Consider the following 26,085-nt stretch of genomic DNA (forward strand, 5'->3'; position numbering starts at 1 on the left):
CAATAACTTCTTTGGCCTTGTCCATAGCCCTGTACATCATCCTCTCATTAACTGATATGTCATACTCCACTTTAAACCACTCATGTGCCTCCCTCTGCAGCATATTGGGATGGATTCTGAGCTTTGGCACCAGTTTCTCAGCAACCCAAGAATAACTAATAGACTTACTCTTGTTGCTTCTGGGACACGTATGTTCGTCCACAAATGTCTTTATCTGAAAGGATGCTGGGTAGTTGGTCCTGGCACAGTAGCACAACCATGGGCAGTCAGGGTCATAGCAAATCACCCTACACCTCTTCTTCTCATTCCTCAGATAGAATACTTGTCTCCCAATTTGTATGTTATACTTCTGCACTGTTGCTTTGAAGTGGTCCATGGTCTCGAACTCCATATTCAACTCCAGAGTTATTTTCCCATATGGCGTGTTGGGATTATGCTGAGAAAATACAGGTTCCTCTTCATCGTCAGATGCAGGAGGGCTACAGAGTTCTTTAAACTCATATTGGTACATCTCAGGTTCACTTTCACCATCTTCTCTAATCTGGTTAGGCACCTCTACTCTTGGTGCTTGATCCTCCTTTCCAGGTATAATTCTTTGCGCAGACGGTTGAGGCCTTGGATGATTTCTCCTTGTGTTTGTTCTCCCAGTTGTTTGTGTTACATTATCTGTTGCAGAATCATTTGAGATACATGAGAATTGATGCAATGCTTATTCACATAGCCTCTAACCCAAAAAAAAGAATCAACTTTACCTGTTGGATTTTCTGTAATAGGTTCCTGTGGACTCAACTCATCCACAACTGGTTCTCCAAAATCAGAACCTTCATTCGGATCATTAACATCATTAGCATTGGTCTCGTATGTGGGTTCATTTACAGCTTCAGCTTCACCTTCTCGAGGATCACTCTCAGGAACCTCATTTTCGGCAGCTCTTCTTTCTCAAGATAAACCACTAGGTGGTGGTCTTGGATGCCTCTTTCTAACCTTCTTAACACCCATCTGTGGAGCTGATGCTCCTTCAATTCCTTTCTCCTCATTCCCATCATTCGCAGCTTCTTCCCCTGCACCACTATCACCTTTGTTCGACTCGTTTAAATCAGCAGTGGCCTCATTTACAACCTCATTCACAGTCTCCTTCACAACTACACTCAAAGCCATATTCAATTCGTTAACCTCAGCTCTGGTCTCATTTGCACCTTCATTCTCCTTCTCATTAACCTCGTTCACATTATCACCACCAGGATTGACTTCAACCACACTATCACTGCTACCATCAAACATGACTTCTTCATCATTGATTTCAGGGTTCACATCAATGGGGTGATCAAAATATAGGTGTACAGTATTGTCATTCTTCATCGCACTCTCACACATCCTCATCACTTCAGCATCTGTTCTAAGCACTCTAAGACCCTTACCTAAGTCTAAACCAGGTTCTAGCCAGTACACCTCATTGTATCCAGGGTAACTCAAGTCTAGAAATAACCCCTCAACAAAAAATAAATTACATGTCTCCACATTCACCCTGTGTATCTCAGTTACCAAACCTCCATCGTATATCACATTAACGCCCCACCCCTTTTCAAGGCACCCATGTGATGATAAACAAACGTAACTAGACGATCCATCTAAAAAAGGAGTTACAAGCACAGAAAACAAACAACAAAAATGGCTCACTACTAAAACAATCAAAATTATCATAATGCTGTCTAAAAACGAAACGTAAATGAGAGGATGGAATGAAGGCGAACTTACCTCCTCATAGGTTTCTTCCTAACAAAGAATGGAGTCACGATGATGCCACTAGCAAACCCTCACACTTGACGCTCCGACTTCGACAATCTCTCTCACCTCGTTTTCCTTCTTCTTCGCGCCAAGATCACAGAGCAACGTCTCTCCCTCTTTCTTTGACCTTTCAGTTTTACTCCTAGTGAAACACTAAGTCACAGTAGGTAACCAACTAGTTATAGCACTTGTTAATTGGGGATTAGGGCAAAGAGCTCTGATTTGGAGGCCAAATCAATTTTAATTAATTTATTTTCCACCTAGGCTAACAAATTACTTAATTGAAAATTACAACTCAAATAAAACAAGTTTTGTCAGTAAAATTCGGTGTCCAGGTCAGCATTGTCCTCACCAGAGCTTAGGTCCGGCAATAACTTGGACATGCTTGTCAGTTTTTAAAATTTTTCGGGTACTTTTTTGTCAAATACAATAGTGAGGTACCAAAGTGTCAACGTTTCAATCTTTCGGGTACTGATTTGTTCATTACCTCGTATAAAGTTATATTAATGTCCTTATAATAAAATAAAGTATAAATATTTTTATTTATTTATGTTTTATTGCATTTTATGAATATTATAAAATATTATAATTTTATAAATTATTTATCAAATACATATATAATGTTTAAATGTAAATTTTTATTATAATAATGTATTAAAACTAAATTTATATTAATAATTATTAATAATAATAGAATTAGGGGTAGTATTGTAAATATACTAAAAGTAACATTTTTCTTCTTGTTTTCTTGCTTCTAATGGATGAAAAAAAATAATTTGGGATCTACACCAAAAAAATTTTTCTTTTTATTTTTTTTGATATCCAAACAAAGAGAAATGAAATTTGGACAATCCTCATTCCTAGGTACACAATACACACCCACACACTCTTCACATATTTATCAATTTCTCCTTCTCGGTTGCAGTTGGTAGGACTCAAATCCAAGACCTTTGAGATGAAGAAGGGGCGGAAAGCCGTGTGAACTATGGTTTATTGGCCTCTTATTTTCTTTTAAACCAAACATAATATTAATGATCCAGTTCGATGATAACTTAATGGGTCTTAAAATAAACTCAACCTAACCCAATAAAAACCCAAATATTTGGAAGCCCAAATTGATTCAGCACCAAAAATTTCTTTCGTCTTTTCACTTTTCGTTCCCCGCTCCTTCCTCCCCTTCCCTCTGTTGTGACCTCTTCCGTTCTATTATGCCTGTGAGTATCTTTTTACTCATATTTAGTTACTTTCAGTTTCCAACCGCTGTTACTTCATATTTAGTTACTCTGCAATTATACTGCCAACTATTTTCTTTTTGCCCTCTTAAATTGATGTTGCGATACTTCACTGTGCTGCAATTCAGCTCAATGTCTTTGTAAATCTGGTTTTATTGTTCGTTTCTTTCTTTATTTATTTTTGTTTCCTTCTATTTCTACCACTATTAATATATAATTGTGTAAGAATTATTCATTCATGGGATTCGTTTGATAAAGATCAGGTGCTTTGCCCAGATCGGGTACGAAAAACAAAGACGACACATTAAAAGAAGTGCGTGCCGATACACATCGCTAGTAGCATTGGAAGCATCATCTCTTAGTGCTTTCCTTCGGTCGTGGAACAAAAGAGCGTTCTCTGTAGAGGTCCGGTTGAATAATCCGGCAAGGCGAGCTCAAGACGAGAAAGTAAAGAATAAGAATGTTTCAACTATTGTGTGTCACGACAACTCTACACTTAGTAAGGTATTTCTCGCCAACTCAAGGAAAACCTTGGATGAGGGGTCCTCCTTGAGAGCTATCGATATACTCTGCCAAGGGCATTCTACTTAAATAATCTGCTTATTTATGATTTCGTGCCGAACCTGGTAAACGAACAAATAGTTGGTCATGTTAAACAAAAGTATTTCCCTTGCATCTCGGGGGGTATACGCCGGATAAGAGCTCCACCGTTGTGTAGTTGTTTTGCAAATTTAATTTTTCTAGTATAAACCTTATTTAATCCCTGTTTTATTAGTATTATTAGTTTGATATGCACCATACTTTGTATGTCTTGTAGGGATGTCTTTTTTTTTTTTTACTTTTACTTTTCTGTCCTAGAGATTGTTGTGTAGGTACTTTCTTTTGCAATTCCAATCTGATATGCTTTTTGTATATCAGGGAGTTGTCTTGGATTTGTAATTTTTGAAGAGCAACATGTCACCTTGAACAGGCCGTGTGATGGAATTTGATGCAGGAAGATTCTTTGATTTGTGCACTGTGCATAACTGCAAAAAAAGAAGGGTTTTAAAAGGCTTAATTACTCCACTGAATGAGAGCATGAGAGAAACGGAAGCTTCCTTGCCAATCTTGCACTCCCCTGGATACTATACTAAACCATCTCTGGAGGAGTTAGTGGCCCAGGAACTCCTTGACCCCGGTTATTGTACCCGAGTTCCTAATTTCACTGTTGGGAGGCTTGGTTATGGATCTGTCAGGTTTCTTGAGAAAACAGATGTCAGGGGGTTGGATCTAGATCAAATTGTGAAGTTTTATAAACATGAGATAGTTGTATACAGTGATGAAAATGATAAACCTGCAGTTGGTCAAGGCCTTAACAAGGCAGCTGAAGTAGTTTTGGTTCTAGATACTGAACTACTGAAGTCTAAAGACAGGAAAGATGATTTTCTTGTGAATGGAAATTCTTGGTTGACTTCAGTAGATTCGGGTTTGGCGAAGATGACGAGGAAGACATTGTCATGGATGATGCTGATGGTGAGATGTATGATGATGATAAAGAACCTTCCACAAATATGAACGGGATTGAACTTTCTCACTCTCTTCCAGCTCATCTAAGGCTTGACCCTGTTAAAATGAGAGAGATGAGATTATTGATGTTCCCACATAAAGAAGAGCCTGAGGAATTGAGTCATAAAGCATCCATCAGTAAGGAATATGCAAGGCCTTTGCAAAATTCTGCTCAGGCAATGCCCCATAGATCTACTCCACCAATTGCAAGGAAAACTCCATTTCCTTTACTTGAATATAAACATGGGAGTTTTGATGCAAATTCTCCTGGGTCTATTTTGATGGTTCAGCAACATAAGGGAATGCCTCTGAAGACAATAAAAGCGGAAGGTTTTAAGTTAGACCTCAAGCATGAAACACCAGTGTCAACAAACTATGCTTGCAATATTGTAGATGCAGGTCTATTTATGGGGAAGTCATTCCGAGTTGGATGGGGACCTAATGGCATTCTTGTACATTCTGGTGCACATGTAGGAAGTGGTAGTGAGTACAAGGTATTATCATCTGTTGTCAGTTTGGAGAAAGTTGCTTTTGACAATTTCGTTAGGGATGAAAATAACAAAGTGAGTGAGGAACTTGTTGAATCTGCCTTGATATCTCCATTAAATTTTCACAAAGAAATAAACCATGTGAAGGAAGAGGTTAGAATTGGTCCTTGCAAATTGAAACTTCTAAAGCTTGAAGCGAATTGTTCAATGTTGTCAGATATTTCACATGGCTACTGTGATATTATTGAGAGGCAATTGACTATACCAGGGTTGTCTTCCACTACACATTTGGGTTTAACACATCAAGTAATGACCTGGGAATTAATTAGAGTTCTTTTCTTCGATAGAAAACAAAAAAGTCAAGTAGAATCTTTGGGTGCTGACAACGAGGAAGATATGATGCAGGATATGAAGGAAGTTTATCAAGATGTTGACCAAGAAGCACTCCCACTTATGAGGAGGGCAGAGTTCAGTTATTGGTTGCGAGAGAGTGTTTCTTATCATGTTCAAAACCAAATAAGCTCTCTAAATGACTCTGATTATCTACAACATGTTTTTGTATTCCTCACTGGGCGGCAACTAGATGAAGCAGTGCAACTGGCAGCTTCCAAAGGAGATGTGAGGCTGGCTTGTTTGTTAAGTCAGGCGGGTGGTTCTACTGTGAATCGCTCTGACATTTCAAAGCAACTTGATATTTAGAGAAAGAAAGGTCTGGATTTTAGTTTCATTGAAAACGACAGAGTGATGCTATATGAATTGCTTGCAGGAAATATTCACGATGCATTGCACGCGGTCGATATTGATTGGAGGAGGTTCTTAGGTTTATTGATGTGGTACAAACTGCCGCCTGACACATCATTGCCCATTGCTTTTCAGACATATAAGCATTTTCTTGATGAGGGAAGGGCTCCATATCCTGTTCCACTTTTTATTGATGAAGGACCATCAGAAGAGGCTATCAGCTGGAATGCAGATAAACACTTTGACATTTCATTCTATCTTAGGCTTCTTCATTATAGTGAAGAGAGAGAATTTAGCTTTTTGAAGGCTATGTTTAGTGCATTCTCTTCAACCCCTGATCCACTTGATTATCACATGATATGGCATCAATGAGCAGTCTTGGAAGCATTGGGTGTTATCAAATCTAATGATCTTCATGTTCTAGACATGTGATTCGTGTCTCAGCTTTTGAGCCTAGGAAAATGCCATTGGGCCATATATGTTGTCCTTCATTTACCCTTTCGAGAAGACTGTCAATTTCTTCATGTGAATTTGATTCGGGAGATATTGTTCCAGTACTGCGAAATTTGGAGTTCAGATGAATCTCAGCAACAGTTCATTGAGGATTTAGGCATTCCTTCAGAATGGATTCATGAGGCTCTGGTATGCATCATATATCTTTCCTTATTTTATTTATTTATGAAGGAGTGTCCACAATGTGCATAATTTGTTTTAGAGTACCCTTTCAACCCTATCTTTCTCTTACAATCATCTTCTGGTACAGATGCTTTTACTTGTTGAGTTTCAAACTAATGACATTGACAGAAAAACCACGCGCACTTACAACACACTCACTCTTTAGACATACATAGAGGCGCTCATTATAGCCATTTTTGGTGTAAAACTGCATTAATTTGTTTTCTTGATCTTCCTCGCTGATCATTGAATTCAATAATGCTTGAAGGAATTTTGAAAGCTCTGTTGAATGATATTTTAGTAATACAAGCTCTTTGTTGTGATGTAGGCAATTTATCATAATTATAATGGTGATCTGCCAAAAGCTCTTGAGCACTTTCTTCAGTGTGCAAATTGGCAGAAAGCTCATACCATTTTCGTAACATCAGTTGCTCATAGTTTATTCTTGCAAGGTAATTCTTGTATACGCCTGTTACTTGAAAAAAATACTGATTAATTCTTATAAAAGACCTGTGCATTGTCACCTATAATTTTGGGGAGCTATTGTTTTGACCCATTATATTTGTTTTGCATAGCTGAAAATTGCGAGAATTTTTCTCCTTAAATCCAAGCAAGTGCATCATCATAAGTAACTACTTTAATATCTTGTGCAGCCAATCACTGAGAGATATGGAGGATTGCAACTTCCATGGAGGACCACAAATCTAAAATTGAGAATTGGGAGTTGGGAAGTGGAATATATATTTCATATTATTTGATGAGAAACTCACTTCAGGGAGACACCGATGCGATGACTCAATTGGTATGCCAATTTATAAAAGGAGGTCCCCCCCTTTTTTTTTTAATTATATTGATTATTCTGGAAGTGCAAATTTATCACACCATAAGATGGTATTTGGGGTACATACAATTAGGAGTTATGAAAGTATGATTTATTTAGTTTACAGTCAAATAAAAATAAAGGTGTGTCCTTAGCTTGAGCCTTCCTATTTCTTTTTTTTTAAGTTCTCAAAATCATAAATTTTTCTTTTTCAAGATTCTCTTCAAAGTAAAAATGCTGCCTATCAGGAATTTGTCAGTCAGCTTAATGCATCATTGGCTGTTTGGGACCGCAAATTACCTGTTGATGCAAGGTATACATTGCCCAACTGCTTTTTGACCTATTTTAAGGTTGCATTATAGCTTGAACGCTGATCTTGTAGGTTGGTCAAAATACATGTATAGAGCTCTTTTCTCTTTGGAGATGCACTCTTTTTGTGAAGAGGACCCAAAAAACATGATAATGAATAAGAGAATATAATAATTGATAAAATAATTTACATTTGAATTATTTTAATTTTATAATTGGTATTTTGGCTTTTTGTTTTAGTAATATCTTCGTATACACAACTTTATTTCAGTAAATTCAGGACCGGTATCTTTTGCCATGTATATGCATGTTTTGAACTATGCTGTGAGAAAGGTCATCTGTTCAATTGTTGTATCGATGCTTACTACTTTCTGTTGCAGATTGGTGTATTCAAAAATGGGGAGTGAGATATGTGATTTGCTGCTATCTGCTGTGGCGAGGGTGCTAGCCGAGATGAACAGTTTAGCTGCTTTGACACTGCTTTCAGTGCACCAGTTCCAGAAGATGTTCGCTCTGGTCATCACTTGCAGGACGCAGTGTATCTGTTTACCAGCTTTCTCTCTGAGATTGCTACTTAATTCCACAGTTTGCCTATTGCTTGTGATTTTTGAAATCAGAAAAGAAATGCGTGTTACAGGGGAGGGATTTTGATCTGCAATTAAGCCATGACCATGAATTTTTTGTGCCTTTTTGTGTTAATTGGTCTTGCAGGATTTATGAAATGATGCTAAATGTGATTATAATATCATATTCATCCATTTTTTTTGGGAACCTGTAGCTGTAACTTCCAAATTTCATTTTGCATGTGCTAGATGTAGAATTATTGAACTTTATCAGAAGTGGGAACGGGTTACAAATAAAAATACTCTTCCTTTTCTTAAACCTTCTAAAATTATTTGAGTTCTTTAATTCTATATTAACACAAAAAATACGCTGGAACTGTGGTATGTAAAGGCAGAAATCACAGATACTTTAATTCTATATATAATTTTAAATTATATATTATATTTATATTATTTGAGCCGTTGATAAACTTAAATCAATATTTTTGAATTTTTACTAAACTGAACTTGACCTTTATAAATATGATTAATTATTAGTTAGTCAAATCATGAGTTGAATAAGAGTTCATGTCTTCTAAGTAAGTTCATGATGCTAAATGTGATTAATCATAAAATCATATTCATCGTAATAAAATGGTAATTCTTCTTAAAAGTTCATGTCTTTTTTTATTTTAAACCAAAATTAAAGTGATAGTTATCTATCTTTTAAATTAGGTTTAATTACTCTGTTGGTCCTATAGTTTCGCGAAATTTTCAATTAGGTCTCTATACCTTTTTTCCTTTTAATTGGGTCCCTATACGTTAATTTTTTTTTTCAATTTAGTCCCTATTAACGTTAAATGTCAAAAAATGTTAGTGAATTGTGAATTTACTTTTATACCCTTAGGACCTAATTGAAAACAAAAAAAAATATAAGAACTTAATTGAAAATTCGGTGAAACTATAAAATATTCAATGAAAGATATTTCTATAATCCCTATTCAATGATTTTAAGATATGAAAAATATTCTTATAATCCGTTTTATTTTGTCACTATCATTCTTTTGCTTATTTATATACAAATTGTACCAAAAATACCTTCTTTTTTTTTTTGACTTTCAAAATATCTTATCTTAAGAACCTAAAAAATATAATGGATAAAATGAAATAGAAATAATAGTAATAAGCATATATAAAATTCAGTTTTCATCCTTCAAGTATTCATTATGATAATGTAACATTTTACATTTGTGTGGATTTATAGTGAAAATAAAAAAATAATAATAATAAATCTACTCTAAATTCAACAATCATCTACAAAATGACACCCCTACCAAAATACACTTAATCAGGGGAAGTGCCACTGGAACAAATTCATAAGGATTGTACATAAATGTTGGAACAACATTTGCATGTGATAGAATTGGATGAATATCATGTTTCCAAATCTAAGCAATTGCTTCAATTAGAATAAACAAATGGGTTAAAAATACCCAAAAAGAAACAGAATTAATAGTTACTCTAAATGGCAATTGCAGGGATATCCTAAACTGTTAATAAAACCTAGTCCTACAATGGTCAATTGAGCAATGGATTCATAAATTCATAAACCATGTTAAAGTAACAACAACATCTACTCCAATTGATATTAGCGACTCTTCTTTGTTGAGTGCCCAGTCTTATGCTTATGGCGACTGAAATCAGACACAAATCTGAATGTTTGCCCACAGCCTGGCTCGGCACATACATACGGTCGCGCACCAGTGTGGACTCGAATATGTTCCGTACGAGCCCATGCCCACTTGAAAGTCATCTTGCAGCCCTTCCAAGGGCACTTCAATGGGCGGTCATCCTCGTGAACTCGTCGGTGCTACACCAGATATTTGTGCGACAAAAGCTAAAGCATTCTAGATCCAATTGAACTACATTTAAAGTTGAAAGAGATAAGCACAATTAAGGGTTCATTTATCAAATTGAAATGTGAATTATACAACAAAAAGATGTCAAATTTGAATTCTACAACCACAGCAATAACCAAAGTTTAGTTGAGTAATTACCTGTGATAGAAATCTCAGCAACCCCTGAATGAGAAAAGAAAAAAATGTGTTGTTAGGAGAAAAATCAATTGATAGAAAGAATTGAGAAAATAAAAAGAATTGATAAAAAATCATATCATCAGGGCCTGCAAGAATGTTACCCAAATCACCAGCATGACGGTGATGATTGGCAGGAGCTCCATGGTGTTTAATAGGGATGGCAAAAATCCCCAGCGGGGCGGGTATCCACGGGGATTTACCCGTCACGGGGCGGATATGGGGACGATTTTGTACCCGCGGGGACGGGGACGGGGCCCGTATATTAAACGGGGCGGGGGCGGGGATAGAGGTCCCCGCCCCGTGGAGACCCGTTTAAACTCCGTTTATGTAAAAAGACTAGAATACCCCATTTGTGTGTACTATGATTTTGTTAAGCATTTGTTATAATTATTGAATTAAGTTAAATATAATTTATATGATTATAATTAAGCATTTGTTATCATCTTCATTATCTTTATTTGCTTTTTCTATTATAATTACTGTGATTTGGATAAGCATTTGTTATAATTATTCTAAAATTTTTATTATTTTACTGATTTTGAATTTTTGGTTAAGCATTTGAGTGCTATACATGTAATTCATAATATTAAAGTAGATATTGATGTAAGTAAAATACTAAATTATATACAATACACTATTTTTTAATTTTTTTTCAATTTTTATTATTTTTTTATAAAAATCCGCGGATATCCGCGGAGACCCGGGTCCCCGGCGGATATGGGGCCCCCGTTACCCGTCACGGGGATGGGGCGGGGACGGGGACGGATAATGGAGGCGGGGGCGGGGGGCAGGGGACATGTCCCCGCCCCCATGGGGACCCGTTGCCATCCCTAGTGTTTAAGAGGATTGAAGTGAGGACCCGTGGAATTGCAGCCATTGGTAGTGTCACCAAGAGCATGGATATGGAAGCTCCGCACGACAGGGACGCCGAGAGGAGGAGGCGCGGCGAGAGGGCACCGTGCGACAGATTTGGAGAGAGTTCGACGAAGAGGTTAGGGTTAAGGATATGTGAGTGTGGAATGAGAAGGGTTTTTTTGGAATTTTAAAAATATAAGAGTGTCTTGCTATTCTAAAAGAGAGAATATTCGTTTTTTTAAGAGAATATTCTGTTATTTTAGACTTTTTTGTCACGGTAGGGACTAAATTGAAAAAAAAATTAACGTATAGGGACCCAATTAAAAAGAGAAAAAGTATAGAGATTTAATTAAAAATTTTGTGAAACTATAGGGACCAATAGAGTAATTAAACCTTTAAATTATTCTCTCTTAAAATAAAACAAACTAAAGTGGTAGTTATCTATCTTTTATGACTTTTGTTTATTTTTTTCTTTGGAAAAAAAACACCTAAACGAGAAATGTATAATAGTATTTGGATATATAGTATAGTGATCAAAATTAATTTTTAATGTATACTTACCAAAAAATTGATAATATTTGGACTACAGGTGTGCGGACTTCAGGTCCAAAGACTTCATATTTTACAAGTGAGTCTAACTCAGCCTTCATGGCTTCTTTCCATTTTGGCCAATCATTCCTTTGTTGACATTCTTCAACTGATCTTGACCCAAGATCCTTACTTTCATGCATAATATTTAATGCCACGTTATATGCAAATATTTCAATGACAATTGTCTTATTTCGGTCCTATTTTTCTCCTGTAAAGACATAATTCATCGAGATCTCGTCATTTTCACAATTTTCAGGTACCTGAACATCTTCTGGTGTTAAAACTATATCAGAATTTTGGACAACTGCATGTGTCTCTACTATGTCTTTTTCAACAGGAATAGTATTTACCTCTTTTCTCTTTCGAAGATTTTTGTCTTTCGAACTGACAGGCCTGCCACGCTTCTGGCGTGTATTTGCTTCGGTGGCAATTTGTCCAACTGGGACATCAATTCGAATTGGGGCATTTTTTGCTGGTATATACGAGTTGGTTATCCTCTTTATATCGGAAAATGCATCAAGCAATTCATTTGCTATTCTTTACAAATGTATAATCTTTTGAACTTCTAGTTCACATTGCCCTGATCGAGGATCTAAATACATCAAGGATGATGCATTCCAATTAAGTTCCTTTTCAGGAAGCGTATTCTCTCCCCCAAATATTGGAAATTTTGATTCATCAAAATGACAATCCGCAAACCAGGCTTTAAATACATCTCTAGTTTGTATTTCAAGATACCTCATTATAGAGGAAGAATCATATCCAACATATATCCCCAATTTTCTTTGGGGTCTCATTTTAGTGCGATTAGGTGGTGCAATGGGAACATATATCGCACACCCAAATATTCTTAAATGGGAAACATTTGGCTGCTGGCCAAATGCTAATTGCATAGGAGATAACTGATGGTAACTCGTTGGTTTCAAACGAATAAGTGTTGCGGCATGTAAAATAGCATGTCCCCAGACCGAGGTTGGGAGATTTATTCTCATAAGCAAGGGTCTAGCAATTAATTAGAGGCGTTTAATAAGTGATTCTGCTAACCCATTTTGTGTGTGAATATAAGCTACTGGATGTTCAACACTTATTCCATTAGCCATACAATAAGCATCAAAAGTTTGGGAAGTAAATTCACCAGTATTATCAAGATGAATTGCTTTGATTGGATTTTCTGGAAATTGTGCTTTTAATCGAATAATTTGAGGCAGTAATCTCGCAAACGCCAGGTTGCGAGAAGATAATAAGCACACGTGTGACCATCTTGAAGATGCGTCTATTAGGACCATAAAATATCTAAAAGATCCACATGATAGATGAATAGGTCCACATATATCACCTTGAATCCTTTCTAGGAATTCAGGGGACTCAAATCCAATCTTTACTGGTGATGGTCTTAAAATTAACTTTCCCTGAGAACATGCAGCACAACAAAATTCACTAGTTTTAAGAATCTTCTGGTTCTTTAGTGAATGTCCATGAGAGTTTTCAATAATTCTCCGCATCATGGTTGTTCTCGGATGACCCAATCGGTCGTACCAAGTTATGAACTCATTTGGGCTAGTAAACTTCTAGTTTACAATGGCATGTGATTCAATTGCACTAATCTTAGTATAATATAACCCAAATGAAAGTGAGGGTAATTTTTCTAATATAACTTTCTTATTTGAATCATAAGTTGTGATACATAAGTACTCATGATTTTCTTCATTCATAGTCTCAATATGATATCCATTTCGGCGAATATCTTTAAAACTCAACAAGTTTCTTCGAGACTTGGTAGACAATAGTGCATTATTTATTATGAATTTTGTTCCTCCAGGAAACAAAATCATAGCTCTTCCGGAGCTTTCTACCACATTGCTTGAGCCAATAATAGTATTAACACATTCTTCTTTTGGCACCAGATGGGTAAAATATATATCACTTTTGAGAATAGTGTGCGAACTTGCACTATCCGCAAGGCATACATCTTCATTACATATCCTTGACATTCTCTTCAAAGACAAATAATAATAAAATGAGTAGTATGCACAGTTAAATTGAATATTTGATCGGAATTATTTTTCTAATAAATACTACACATAAAAATAATGTCATATACTAAAATTTTATTTTAAATCATGACATATTTAATGATTTCAAAATTTATAAACATTAATATTCATTATTTATATACATCATATTTAAAACTTAAATACATAGAAAATAAAACTTAATAATAAGTTCTTTACATTATTTATTTACATAAAAACTTAACAATCTCACACATTAAACTATTCCATCATTGATCAAATAACCAATGTAAGATCCAAATATTTTGAAAAGCCCTATTATGAACTAATCTCAAATCATATATTTATTTACAGTTTATTTTTGGGAAATCATTTTATTAAAAATAATTTAAGGCAATTTTGAATTATTGGATTTGAAATAAATTGAGGTTTTTATCCAAATTCTATATTCTTTGATTATTTTTCTATTTATGATTTAAAGTTTTAGAAATTCAAAAATAATGAGGTTGGCTATTTAAATCAAAATTTCATTTAATTTTACAATTATTGAGTTATTTTTTATATTTAAATTATAAAGTTGGTAGTTATGAAATAATAATAATTTTATATGAATTAGATTAAATAATTAATATTTTAAATATTAATACTACTGTTTTGGAAAATAAAAAATTAATTTATAGTATTACTAATTATTGGATTTGGACATTTTATTAAAAATAATTTGTAAAATTGATGAGAAAATAGTGTTTTTTATATACAATTAGTGTTGGATTTAATTAGGGTTTCAATTACCATATTATCCCTATTTTTATTTAAAATTACAAAACTATCCCTAACCCTAAATCTAACCTAACACCCCCACACACTCACCAAACCCTAGCCACCCTCAAACCCAAGCAGCAGCAGCTGCTGGCCCACACCCTCACTCTCATCAAACATCACTGTTTCCCTGTGAAAGAAAGGAAGGAAGAAAGAAAGGGGACAGAGGGGAAGGGAGCCGCAGGAAAGGGGAAGTGAGAAGAAGAGGAAGGCGGCGCGGTGGGTGTCACTGACACCGCCGCCGCCGCTGTTGGCAAGGGATGGAGGAGATCCGAGAGAGAAGGAGAGCGCCGGTGAAGGAAGGAGCTCGCGCCATCCTCGTGAACTGCCGCTGCCTCAAGCCGTCATCCTCGCCGTGAATCCCGTCGCGCCGCCATTTCCATCCAAGCCATCTTCATCATCGCCAGGGGAAGTCAGTGCCGCCAGTGTCACCGTTGTCGAGCCTCCTCGCCGTCGCCACTGAAGCCGCCCTTGCCGTTTTGCCTCGTCGTCGTCCATGGAGCCCCGAGTCGTCGCCGCGCCTCTCCACCGTTGCCGTCGTGTTGTCACCACTGTGACGCGTCCAAATCGCCACCGCCACCGTTCTGTCGCGCCGCCACTGCTAGGGTTTGCCGCCGTCGTGCCGCTGAGAGGAAGGCCGTCCAATCACATCGAGCAGGAGAGACAGAGAGATCTGAGGTCGAGTTGGGAGTCCAACCACCGCACCCAGGCGCCGTTCACTTTGCCGGTGTCGCCTCCGTCGAAACTGCCGCTGTTGCTACCAGATTTCACCTCCGACGTGGCTGATTATGGGTGAAAGAGCGGACGAAGCTGCCTTTGCCGCTGAAAAACCTCGCTGCCGTCGCCGAAAAATCCTGCCGGTAAGGGTTTAAGTTGGTCTTCGTTTTCTTTGGGTTTCCGGAAGCTTCATTGTTGTTGTATGGTTAGTTTCAGTTATCGTCACCAGAGAGCTGGTCGTCGTCGCCACCCGAGGTGGTTACCGGGGCTGCCGCCAAACCGGTTCGAAGATTGCCGCTGTTTTGGTTCTGCCATTCCTTCTTCGTTCGGTAAGCGTTTACGATTTGAAAGCCTTTTTGTTTATTGTTCTGATAGTATAGGCTGAGGTGTTGTGGCATTATCAGTCGTAAGGTTGTGTATCGATACTTGCGTGATGTGCTCAGAGTTTGCAGCTGCTTCGTTTCGCTAGCTCAGTAAGTATTTATGTTTCGAAAAGCCTCGCGTTAGTATTCTGTTGTGTTTGGTTAATGAATATGAATTTTGATAACGTGGAGTCGAGTTCTGATTATTTTATGTTGCGATTAGTATTACTATGGTTATTGCGAAAGTGGCTTGGAGCTGAGGTTTTGGTTGCCGGTAATTTCGAGTTGAGACAAAAAAGACTCAGTGAGACGTTTGGGATATAGTTTTGTGTTTTGAGGTTGGGGCCTTTCATACAAACTAAATCATTTTAAATTAGAAATTATTATAAATAGATATGTTGTGCGGAATGTATTTCTGGTGGTTATGTGAGTCTTATGAATTGTCTGACTTTATTTTGAATGAATATGGTTGCCTGTTTGATTGAAACAATGTCTGATTTTGATAAATTGGAGATTTCTGGATTGGTTGATTTGAATGATTTTGACAATCTAAAAGTTGAGTTTTTGTTTATTGGAAACTGATTTGGTCTTGAACCTATTGGAAAGAGTTGAAGATTGGTTTTCTTGGAATCCGGAAAGGGTGGCAAAGTCCAAGTTTTAGGGGAGATACTGCCGAAATTTCTAGAAAATCTGATATTTTGATTGGGATTGTTATTTTGGAAAAGAATGAATTATGTTTTGACTTAAAAGTTTGAGAAATAAATTATGTTTGAACTTGCCTTATTAGAAAAATCTCTATATTTTTTATGTAATTATTAAGAAAGGAATTATGCCTTAAAAATCAATTTAAATATGAAATTTTTTATGTTTTGGAATTTGATTTACGTAAACAGATTTTGGAGGGTTTTAATGGATTTAAAATAAACCTGGTTTTCAATTAATCTATTTCACTTTACGACATTTAGGAAGAACTTGAAGCATTTTCTGGAACTTTGATTTATTAAAATTGAAACACTTCCCAAGCCCTTGGAAACAGATTTAAGAATGAAACTGAAATTGGTTTTCGGTTAAAAAAATGATTTGGTTTTGGCTTAAGTTTGGTTGGTTTTGAAATTGGTTCGAAATAATTAGAAACACGATTTGGTTTTGGGTTTAAACCCTATTCTATTTATTCAACTCAAGAAGTTAAAGTTTCGGAGGTCTTCAAGGAATTTAAGAAATGAGTTAGGTTATTCTCCCCTGAAGTCTTGAGACTCTGCTGAGGAATCTTACGACCAAATCTTGATTTAAAAATGAATGATTTTGAGTCTTTCAAAGAGATTTTGAACTTGGCATGGTTTTGAGATTTTTAGAAGTGTTGGAAAGATGTGGAAAGTGACTCTGTTTTGAAAAGTGATTCTTGGCTAGCTGTGATTTGACTACGTTTGTTATTTAAAAGTAAATGGGCTAAGAATGATTTTGAAATAAGATATTGAACCTGATTGATTGTGGATATCATCAAGATTGATGAGTTATTGTTTGGTAGGCGTAAGGGCTGGGTTCGTCCCGCTTATGCTGAGAGATTTGATAATTGACGAGATTGTTGATAAGTCACCTGCGCCTGGCAAGGACGGTGGTTAATTCCGCTTGTCGAGGTTGCGACGCCCACGAAAGGATAGTGGTTAATCCTGCTTACGTGTAGATGTGAAGTCGGAGGCAAAGTATCCCGCTCACATCCTTTCGGATCACAGGAGTGTGCAGGTACTGACATCCTGGACCGTGTGGCGGGCACGTTATCCCAGAGGGTTCCCATTTATTCGTGACCGAATGACAACATTCTCATGGAAATGTGTCGGGTTGGCAATTGAACCGACAATGTGATATCACAACCAGTAGGACAGGCATTCATCATTTGCATCTATGTGATATTGTTTGGGTGTGCATATTGTATTTGGTTTGCCTATGTGAATACTTATGTTAACTGTTAACTGTTATACTTGTTGTAATTGCTCTTGATTGTGTTTGAACTACATTATTAGTGATTCTGTTTGATTGGTTGGTTTGTGATGAATTGGTTGATGTTTGAGTTGTTTGGGCCGGGGGCCGTGTTGGATTAGATGGGCTTGAGGCTGTGGTTGGTATATTGAGTTCTAGTTTTGTATAAAGTACCTGACCGATTCAGCATAGACTTAATGAACCTATGCTTGGAACGGGATGGTCATTTATACCGCGTAGGTAACTGCTTTCATGGTTATGGTCTAGAAAAGTATGAAAAATTGAACTCTTACAGCATAGACTTAATTGAACCTATGTTTGGGACATGTTGGTCATTCATATTGTCTAGAAAAAACTTTTCAGATTTTATAAGAAAGGAAAAAGGTTTTGTTTTAATATATTTGAGAAATTTATCAAGACTTCAAAACGGGATTTTCTGGATTTCGAATGTGAACCCATGGTTTTGGAAAGACTCATAAGACGAGCAATGATCACTGAACTCTAAGAATGATTTTATCTTTACGTATCTTGTTATAGCAATTTCTGTAATCCTATAGTGAGAACAAGCGAGGACGACGTTCTCACTCCCCTACAGGTTATTTCCTTTTCAGGATATGGAAGACGAAGCTTCAGGAGAGTTATGTTTATTTTTTGTTTATTCGATCTTTTTGTATTACCGTAGCTATTGTTTTCCCTCGCCTTTATCTTTATTAAGTTTGTAAGAGGGATAGGAATATATATATATATCTTAAGGTTGTATCTGAGTTTGTAAGTACATGTACGTTTAGGTTTTCACGAAAAAGAGTTATCGAAAGGTTATGCGGTTTTAAGTTTTAAACAGGCTCACATTTTAGTCTTAAATATTATAAGATTCGTGGTAATACTCGAGCTATCAAAGTGGCGCAGCCGGAAGCGTGACATTTTGATAGTTAGGGTGTTACAACCAATATTTCCTTCAAGATCCTCAAAGAAATCAAATACATCATAATGAGTGGTGAAATTTTCAGCATCATTTGAAAAGAAATTCGACTCTTTTCCCTTGTCGTCCTTTTTCGAAGATGCCTGGTAAAGATCGACTAGGTGCCTTGGGGTACGGCAGGTACGTGACCAATGGCCTTTTCCACCACAAAGGATATTTCTTTATCCCACTTCGGGTGAGATCCTCTCTTTTGAATATAATTCCTTTCCCTTTCATAATTTTTATTGTTATTAAAACTTTGCCATTTACCTCTTCTGGGGTAATGATTTGTCGCATTTACTTCAAGAAAGGAGGCGGCGCCAGCTGGACGAGCTTCATGATTTTTTAAAAGTAATTCATTGTTGCGTTCAGCAACAAGAATGCAAAAAATTAACTCAAAATATTTTTTAAACATTTTTCTCGATACTGTTGTTGCAGGAGCACATTCGAGGCATGGAAGGTTGAGAAAGTTTTCTCCAACATATCATGGTCTGTTATCTTTTCCCCACATAATTTCATTCGTGAGGTGATTCGAAACATTGCAGAATTATATTCATTTATGGATTTAAAATTTTGTAAACGCAAGTGCGTCCATTCATATCGGGCTTGAGGAAGTATCACCGTTTTCTGATGATTATACCTTTCTTCAAGGTCTTTCCAAAGATCTGCAGGATCTTTTAATGTGAGATATTCATTTTTCAATTCTTCGTCAAGATGACGATGAAGAAAAATTATGGCCTTGGCTTTATCCTTCTGGGATGCATTATTTTCAGCCTTATGGTATCTCCAAGATCTATTGAATCAAGATGAATTTCAGCATCTAGTATCCATGATAAATAATTGTTTCTAGATATATCAAGAGCATTGAATTTAAGATGAGAGAGTTTCGACATAATGAAAATTTGTTACCCGAGTCTTTCTAAAAATTTGATAAGAGTCTCGTTCTGATAACATGTTGTGAAATAAGTAAATAAGGAAGAGGTAACAAATATAAAGTATGAAAATATAATTAGATAGTTCTAGTAGTAATGTTCACTAGAATTACTATATTAATAGATATATTTAATAATATCGCAATAAAGAATATAAGAGAGAGAATAGTATAAAAGAGAGAGAGAGCGAAGAATATTTAATATGAAAAAGTATATGTTACCAACAACATTTTTGAACAATGTGTGAACAATGTGAATTAATAGGGTTAAAAGAGTAAATTAATCTTAAATTTAATTAGTTGCATTAAATTAGGGTGTAGTGTATTTTTATTTGATTGGTAATTGTTCATATTATTTAAGATGATCATTATTTACCTAGCACTTCTTATTGTTGTGTAACTGTGTGTTACGTACTGAGGTTTAACCTCTATTTATACATGTAAGGAGGCTGCATTTTTCCACTATAATTAAATGCAAGGACTTTGGTAACATAGAACTTCAGTATGGAAAAGGTGAGCTACTCATGGTCATTCATTTCATTTTTATCGTAACACTATTAATATAGTAATGGAAGGTTATCAGGTGTATCGGGAATCTTGGTGTTCCAGTTGTTTTAACCGTTGATCTGAATTATAAAAAATATATATAATATATATTAATTAAAATCAGCCATTAAAACAACTGGAACACCGATGTTCCTAGGTACACCTGATAACTTTCCTATAGTAATTTTAGTGAACATTACTACTAAAACTATCTAATTATATTTTCATACTTTATATTTGTTATCTCTTTCTTATCTGTTAATTTAAGTTTTCTTTTTAAAAAAGATATCGTGATAATTTTTTGATTTTCATTCTATATCTTTTGCTATATCATTATCATTATCATTATCATTATCATTATCGTGTATAGTAAGCTTTTTATATGAGTGATATGATTATTTTCTTTGACAAAAAAGGTTTTGGTTATGATGATTTAAGTTCAACACATAAATACTGCTTGCCAATGAGCTTTGGTTGCTCAAGTTGCATTATGGGGTCTTCCTCCTTAGAAATCTCGATGTTGAGCTTTTGTGGCTTTGAAATTATCAAATAATCATGGTTTTGAAAATCGAACCGGACCGGCCGGTTCAACCGAAAAAACTGGGAACCGGTCACTTAACCGGTCCGGGTAAGATCAGAAACCGTCTGGCAGAAAATCGGTAAAAAAACCAGTCGAACCGGCGGTTAACCGGTGAACCGAGAGAATCGGCCGGTTTTTTTACGGTTTATTGGTTTGAAAATATAATCCTAAACGGCGTTGTTTTGCTCTTAAAAAAATAAAAAAAAAGGAAAAAAAATAAAACCCAACAAAGTAACAAACAGCACTACGTCTACGTCCCTACCCCTCTCTCTTCTCTCTCACTCTCACATTCAAATCCCTAACCCTATCAGAGCCCCCAGCCGCCGTTACCGTCAGCCCCCATTCGCCGCTACCGTCAGCCCCCAGCCGCCGCCACTCTTCTCTTCCTCAACGTCTCTGTGCTCGTCGCGAAGCCACTCACCTCACCTCTTCAACCATAATTTCCTCTTCTAACTTCCTCCAACAAACTCCACCGTCACTACCACAATTGACGCCGAATCGGAGCTTCTGTCAGCGAAACTGCCACCGTCGCAGATCGAAGCAGCTTCCAGCGGCGTCGTCATCTTGAACTCTGAACTCTGAAGCTTCTGGCATCGCGAACGTCTACTCAGCCCTGTTCTTCTCGCCGTCGCCAACATGTTTGTTTTCCTTACCGTCGCCAACGTGCTTGTTCCCCTCGCCGTCGCCAATGTGCTTGTTCTCCTCGCCGTCGTTCCAGTGCCTCCAGAAGCTTCCTTCCTCCAACAACAAGTTCACCTACAACTGCGACAACCACACCTTCAACTTCCTCGCCTATAATAGCTTCATTCGGTTTCTCTATTTTTCTCTCTAGATCTGTTTCCTCTGATTCAATTTTGTGTATATATGTATACATTTTTGTGTAAATTGTGTTGTTTTGAATTTGATTTGTTTTGTTTGAATGGTGCAGTACTGAAATTGATCTGGTTTTGAAACTTTAATTAAAATAAAAAAAAAAGAAACTGATGATCCTCTTCTAGCTCACTGTCACCACAGTCGTTCCTCCCTCGCCATGTCTCCAGTAAGCCGCTACTTCTTTAGTTTCAATTTCTAAGATTCTGGCTTCTGAGTTGATTTTTTGCACTAGATTCTAAATTGGGATTGTGTTCTGAGTTGGGTTGTTCTGAGTTGGTTTGTTCCTTAATGTGAGTCTAAATTTAATTTGAATTGTTTCACTTAGTTTTTCTGTTTCTGGATTTGGAGGTTGAGTTGTCTGTAACTCTGTATTCTGAGTTTTTGTTGTTGAAAAGCATTGAATTTGTTGAATCTAGTTAGGGTTTGGTTAGTTATAAGAGGCTTGTTGCATAATAAGAAATTTCATCAATGTGTTATTCAATTGAATTGTATATTGGCAGCCCAAAAAGGGATAATTGAATTGTATAAGAGAATTGATGTTGAATAATTAGCCTTGTCTTGACAATGTTGCCTGCAAGATCTTAATTTTTTGCAGCTTGAGTGGAAATTCTGCCTCAGTTAGTTGTTTTAAAGTTATCAATAAATTTAACTCAATCTAAATATTATCAATGAACTTTTCATCTTCAATTTTTATTATATCTTAAATTCTATTAAATTTTTTTTACTTAAAAATTCATGAATTTTAATGAATTTAAATATATAAAATTATATATTAAATTTTTAATAATTTTATTTAATATTTAATTAAACCAGTTGAACCCGGGTTGAACCACTGAACCAGTGAACCAGTCGCCTCACCGGTTCATTGACCGGTCCGATTCTCGCAACCTTGCAAATAATAATAACTATCTCAAATATTAAAGAGTAAAATAAAACTTTACCTTTCAACAAAGTCAAGTTCGGAGGCTGATAACTCATATAGTCATCTACCATCAATATATATGTTCGAATTGAATGCATCATTCACGCGTACACAAACATACATGTTACTACTAATAGTTGGACCCCCTAATTAATTAATTATATTATTCTATTCTGTCTATAATTTTCATTCTATATAATATAATATAACTATGTCTATAGAATATTGATTGTCCCTTACTGCTTTAGAAAATAACAATCACATTATTGAAAGAACGTGTGTCTACGGTGTTTATATAAATAATACAATCTTTAATTATGAAAAGATATTGATTCTATTTTTTAATACTTATATTTAAATAATTTAGGTAAAAAAATGTTGTAGGCACTATATAAAATTGGTCTTGCAAAAACCACAAAAAATATTTTATTGGTATAGACAAGAAAAATTGATATGTTTCTAAGTATATAAAACAAGTAAAAAGTTAATCTAAAAATAAGAAATAAATGACTTAATTGTATTTTTTTTTTTGTTCAAATAATCAGTTTAAGAGAAAGTATAAAGGAAGAATATTTTTTTGAAGAAATTAAGTAACCTTTTCTTCACGCTTTTGATCGATGTCGGATTTAGAGCTGAGAAAGAGAAGGAGGTGGTGCACATGGCGGACGAGCTCCGCAGGGGTGCGAGGCTTGTTCTTGAAGAGGCCCTTCATGATGATATCATATCCATTGTGGCAATGCAATGCGATTTGAATTGCATGGAGACGGAGAACATCACTGCCAATTAATGATGCTCTTGCTACACGTAATTAATGCCTTTTTTTGGAAAATCCACAAAACTAATCTGACTTGTTCGCACATCATTGCTTCTATTTTCCCAAACCTGCCGCATCCATTCATTCTTTCCTAATTTTTTCTTCTATGCTTTTAACCAAAAATAAATAAATATTTGTCTAGTGCAGATTTATTATTTTACTATATTAACTTTGATTATTTTATAGCTAATTATTAAGTTAAAAAATAAATAAATATATATAGTATATAATCTACTTAATATACTAAAATTGAGTTTTTTCCCAACTACTAAAGGTGACGTGTCGATCTCTCATGCTTTCGTTTTCCCTCTAAAACGAATAAAATTTTTTTTCTATTCTAAATTATTTTATTGTAATTATATTATAATTAATACTAAATGAATAATATATAATTATACTAATTTAGTAACATATCTTCATTATAATTATATCAAATCAATATTTAATGCACTATTAAACTACTTATCAATTATCAATTAAAAATATTTTTAATAATTTTAATGATAATAATAATATCAATAATAGTAATAATAATAATAAAAAAAAATCTTCTTACCCGATTCACGTTTATCAAATAATTTTTCTAAATTATTTTATAAAAAATATCTTTAATATAATTATATTATAATTAATATTTAATGAATAATATATAATTATACTAATTTAGAAACATATCTTCATTATAATTGTATCAAATCAAAACTTAATGCATTATTAAAAAATTACCTTAATAATAGGTAATTTACATATTTATTTTTGTTTTACTAAAGTCTATATATAGTGTTTTCCTGTGGTACATGAATCTAAATTTGAGAGTCAATTCATAATTTTATATTTAGTATTTTTTTTACTACTTCATAGAATAAGAATGTATTCTTCGTTTTTTATTGAAGTTGATCATTTTAAGGTACAATTTATAATTTTTTATAATATTTTCATATGCTCATTCTATTATATTATTCTTTTGATAATTTTTTATTTGTTGTTACTATAAGTTATTCTTATCGTCTAATATTCCAGTTCGATTGTCTTTTGCCACAATCATTTACAATGCATCACATCCATGAAATACCTCATCGAGTTGTCTTCACTTATTCGGGTTCCAACTATATGGATGTAAGCGTCCAAAGAAGAGGCAATAGTCTCTACTTTACCAAAGGATGGTTGGATCTACTCACCTATTATGACCAACCCAATGGAATGTGGTTAAAGTTAGATTTTTTAGGAGAAGCTCAATTTTTGATTGAGGAATTGCATCCACGGAACTTTATAGGACAAGTTCAAGTTCCATCCCCTCCATGCTTTTTACGTCTGCCCGAAAATCTTCGAAATGGAGCACATAATGAAATTGAATTCCCTCAGTTTCAGTTCAGTTTTGCTAAATTCGTGACAAATTCAGATATGCAATTTCAACGATTGGTAATATATTTAAATTTTCTTAGTTTAAGCTGTTCATTATTAGGATAATTTTTTAACTTTTTTTATTTTTTCAGAAATTACCAGCTTTCTTTTGCATGCATGCAATGCCATTGAGGGGAATAAGAGTTAGTTTGGTTTCTCAGTGTGGCAATTCTATACCTTGCCGCATTGCATGGATAGTGGATGATGAAGCTTATCTAACAAGAGGATGGTCTGATTTTGCATGAATTCTAAATATTGAAACTTACGATGTTATTTCAATTGGTTGTCGTTACAAGAATGATTCTATACTATATGTGACTAAGGACTAGAATAGGTTCAATATTGTTTAGGTAATTTGGTTTTACTATTAGTATTTGATTAAATTATAATTATAGAATTTTAAGTTATTGCCTCAAATCTCAATTTATATATTACGATTATTTTTTGTGGATGTGCTATTTTTAAATAATTTAATAAAATAAAGTAGTGTCAGATATTATTAAGTTTATTTTTATCCTTTATTTCTTTATTTGTATTTTCATTATATTTGACAAAAAATGAACCTACACATATATTAAATCGTTGACCTAAAGACAATTTATTTGCCAATAAAAACAGATTTTATTTATAATTGGAATAAAATTTATTTGCCAATAATCAGTGGATAAAATTGAAATTACACATGTGTCATATAATTATAATTGATTAATTGGTATAAAATGAAATTATACCGTACCATGAGTAATAGTCTAAATAATTATGTATTAACAAAATATAATTTGAAAAAATTTATAAACAATTATCTTAACAAAAATAATTATTTAATAATTGATTTAAAAATCAATGCAAAAAATAATTATTAATAATAGTATTATTAACTGGGTAAATAATATAATTTTAAATTATTACTTGAAATATAAATAATATATGAAAATCTATTGAGTAAATCAATGATTTTGTACCTTAATAATTTGACAATTATTACTCAATTAACCAGTTAATTGAATTAGTAATAACAATTTTCAATTTCAAATTTTGTATATTAAGTAGTTATTAAAAACTGGGTAATAACAATTTACACAGAAAAATCATTGATATATTCAATTAACCATATAGAAGATAATATATTAACAGTTTTAATATATTATTTATGGCAAGCGAAATTATTTCCTCAGATTTTCTATTAACATTGAAATTAGTAATAGCTTAAAAAAATTATTAATAAAATCACTAATAGTCACATTTTTATACACAGAATATATGTTTTCTATATATTATTTAAAAAATATAATGAAACATGAATAATGAATGAGTATGTGATTTCTTTGACTAGCTAATTAATGCAAAATCGAGTACCCTTTTTTATTCGATTGAGGTCATATTCTGTTTGGTAAAAGTTTCAATCACCTTAATTAAATCCTGTCTTTGTGCCTTAACTTATACAGGTAGTAATATGTTACATATTATTTGGTATATCTAAGTAGTTATTTTCCATAG

The 26,085-nt window shown here is 34.6% G+C and overlaps 1 protein-coding gene, 1 long non-coding RNA gene and 1 pseudogene across 8 annotated transcripts; 2 read left to right on the top strand and 1 right to left on the bottom strand.

Moving 5' to 3' along the window:
- Positions 1–3,005: 3,005 nt before the first annotated feature.
- LOC112791166 (nuclear pore complex protein NUP96-like) lies at positions 3,006–8,366 on the top strand (annotated as a pseudogene).
- A 1,167-nt stretch (positions 8,367–9,533) lies between these two features.
- On the bottom strand, positions 9,534–10,434 carry LOC112791174 (uncharacterized). The gene is made up of 3 exons (XR_003197164.3): positions 10,335–10,434; positions 10,195–10,218; positions 9,534–10,059 (listed from the first exon to the last, which is right to left on the bottom strand). It is a non-coding gene; the product is annotated as an uncharacterized lncRNA (long non-coding RNA).
- A 4,088-nt stretch (positions 10,435–14,522) lies between these two features.
- On the top strand, positions 14,523–19,340 carry LOC112791161 (uncharacterized). Of its 7 annotated transcripts, none has more exons than XR_003197135.3 (4): positions 14,523–15,370; positions 15,438–15,556; positions 18,159–18,717; positions 18,960–19,340. XR_003197135.3 is itself a non-coding variant. In XM_025833891.3 (4 exons), exons 1-4 carry the CDS (start codon positions 15,299–15,301, stop codon positions 15,847–15,849), a joined length of 297 nt encoding a protein of 98 aa, XP_025689676.1. In that variant the 5' UTR covers positions 14,523–15,298; the 3' UTR covers positions 15,850–16,000. The 7 variants fall into 7 exon arrangements, 4 of the variants coding, with proteins under 4 accessions (XP_025689676.1, XP_072089491.1, XP_072089493.1 ...); XR_003197136.3 differs by having other exon boundaries at positions 18,571–18,717; XM_025833891.3 differs by lacking the exons at positions 18,159–18,717; positions 18,960–19,340 and adding exons at positions 15,632–15,700; positions 15,813–16,000.
- The last annotated feature ends 6,745 nt before the right edge of the window (positions 19,341–26,085 follow it).

Source organism: Arachis hypogaea, chromosome 3 (assembly GCF_003086295.3).
Source record: "Arachis hypogaea cultivar Tifrunner chromosome 3, arahy.Tifrunner.gnm2.J5K5, whole genome shotgun sequence".
Taxonomy (NCBI): domain Eukaryota; kingdom Viridiplantae; phylum Streptophyta; class Magnoliopsida; order Fabales; family Fabaceae; genus Arachis; species Arachis hypogaea.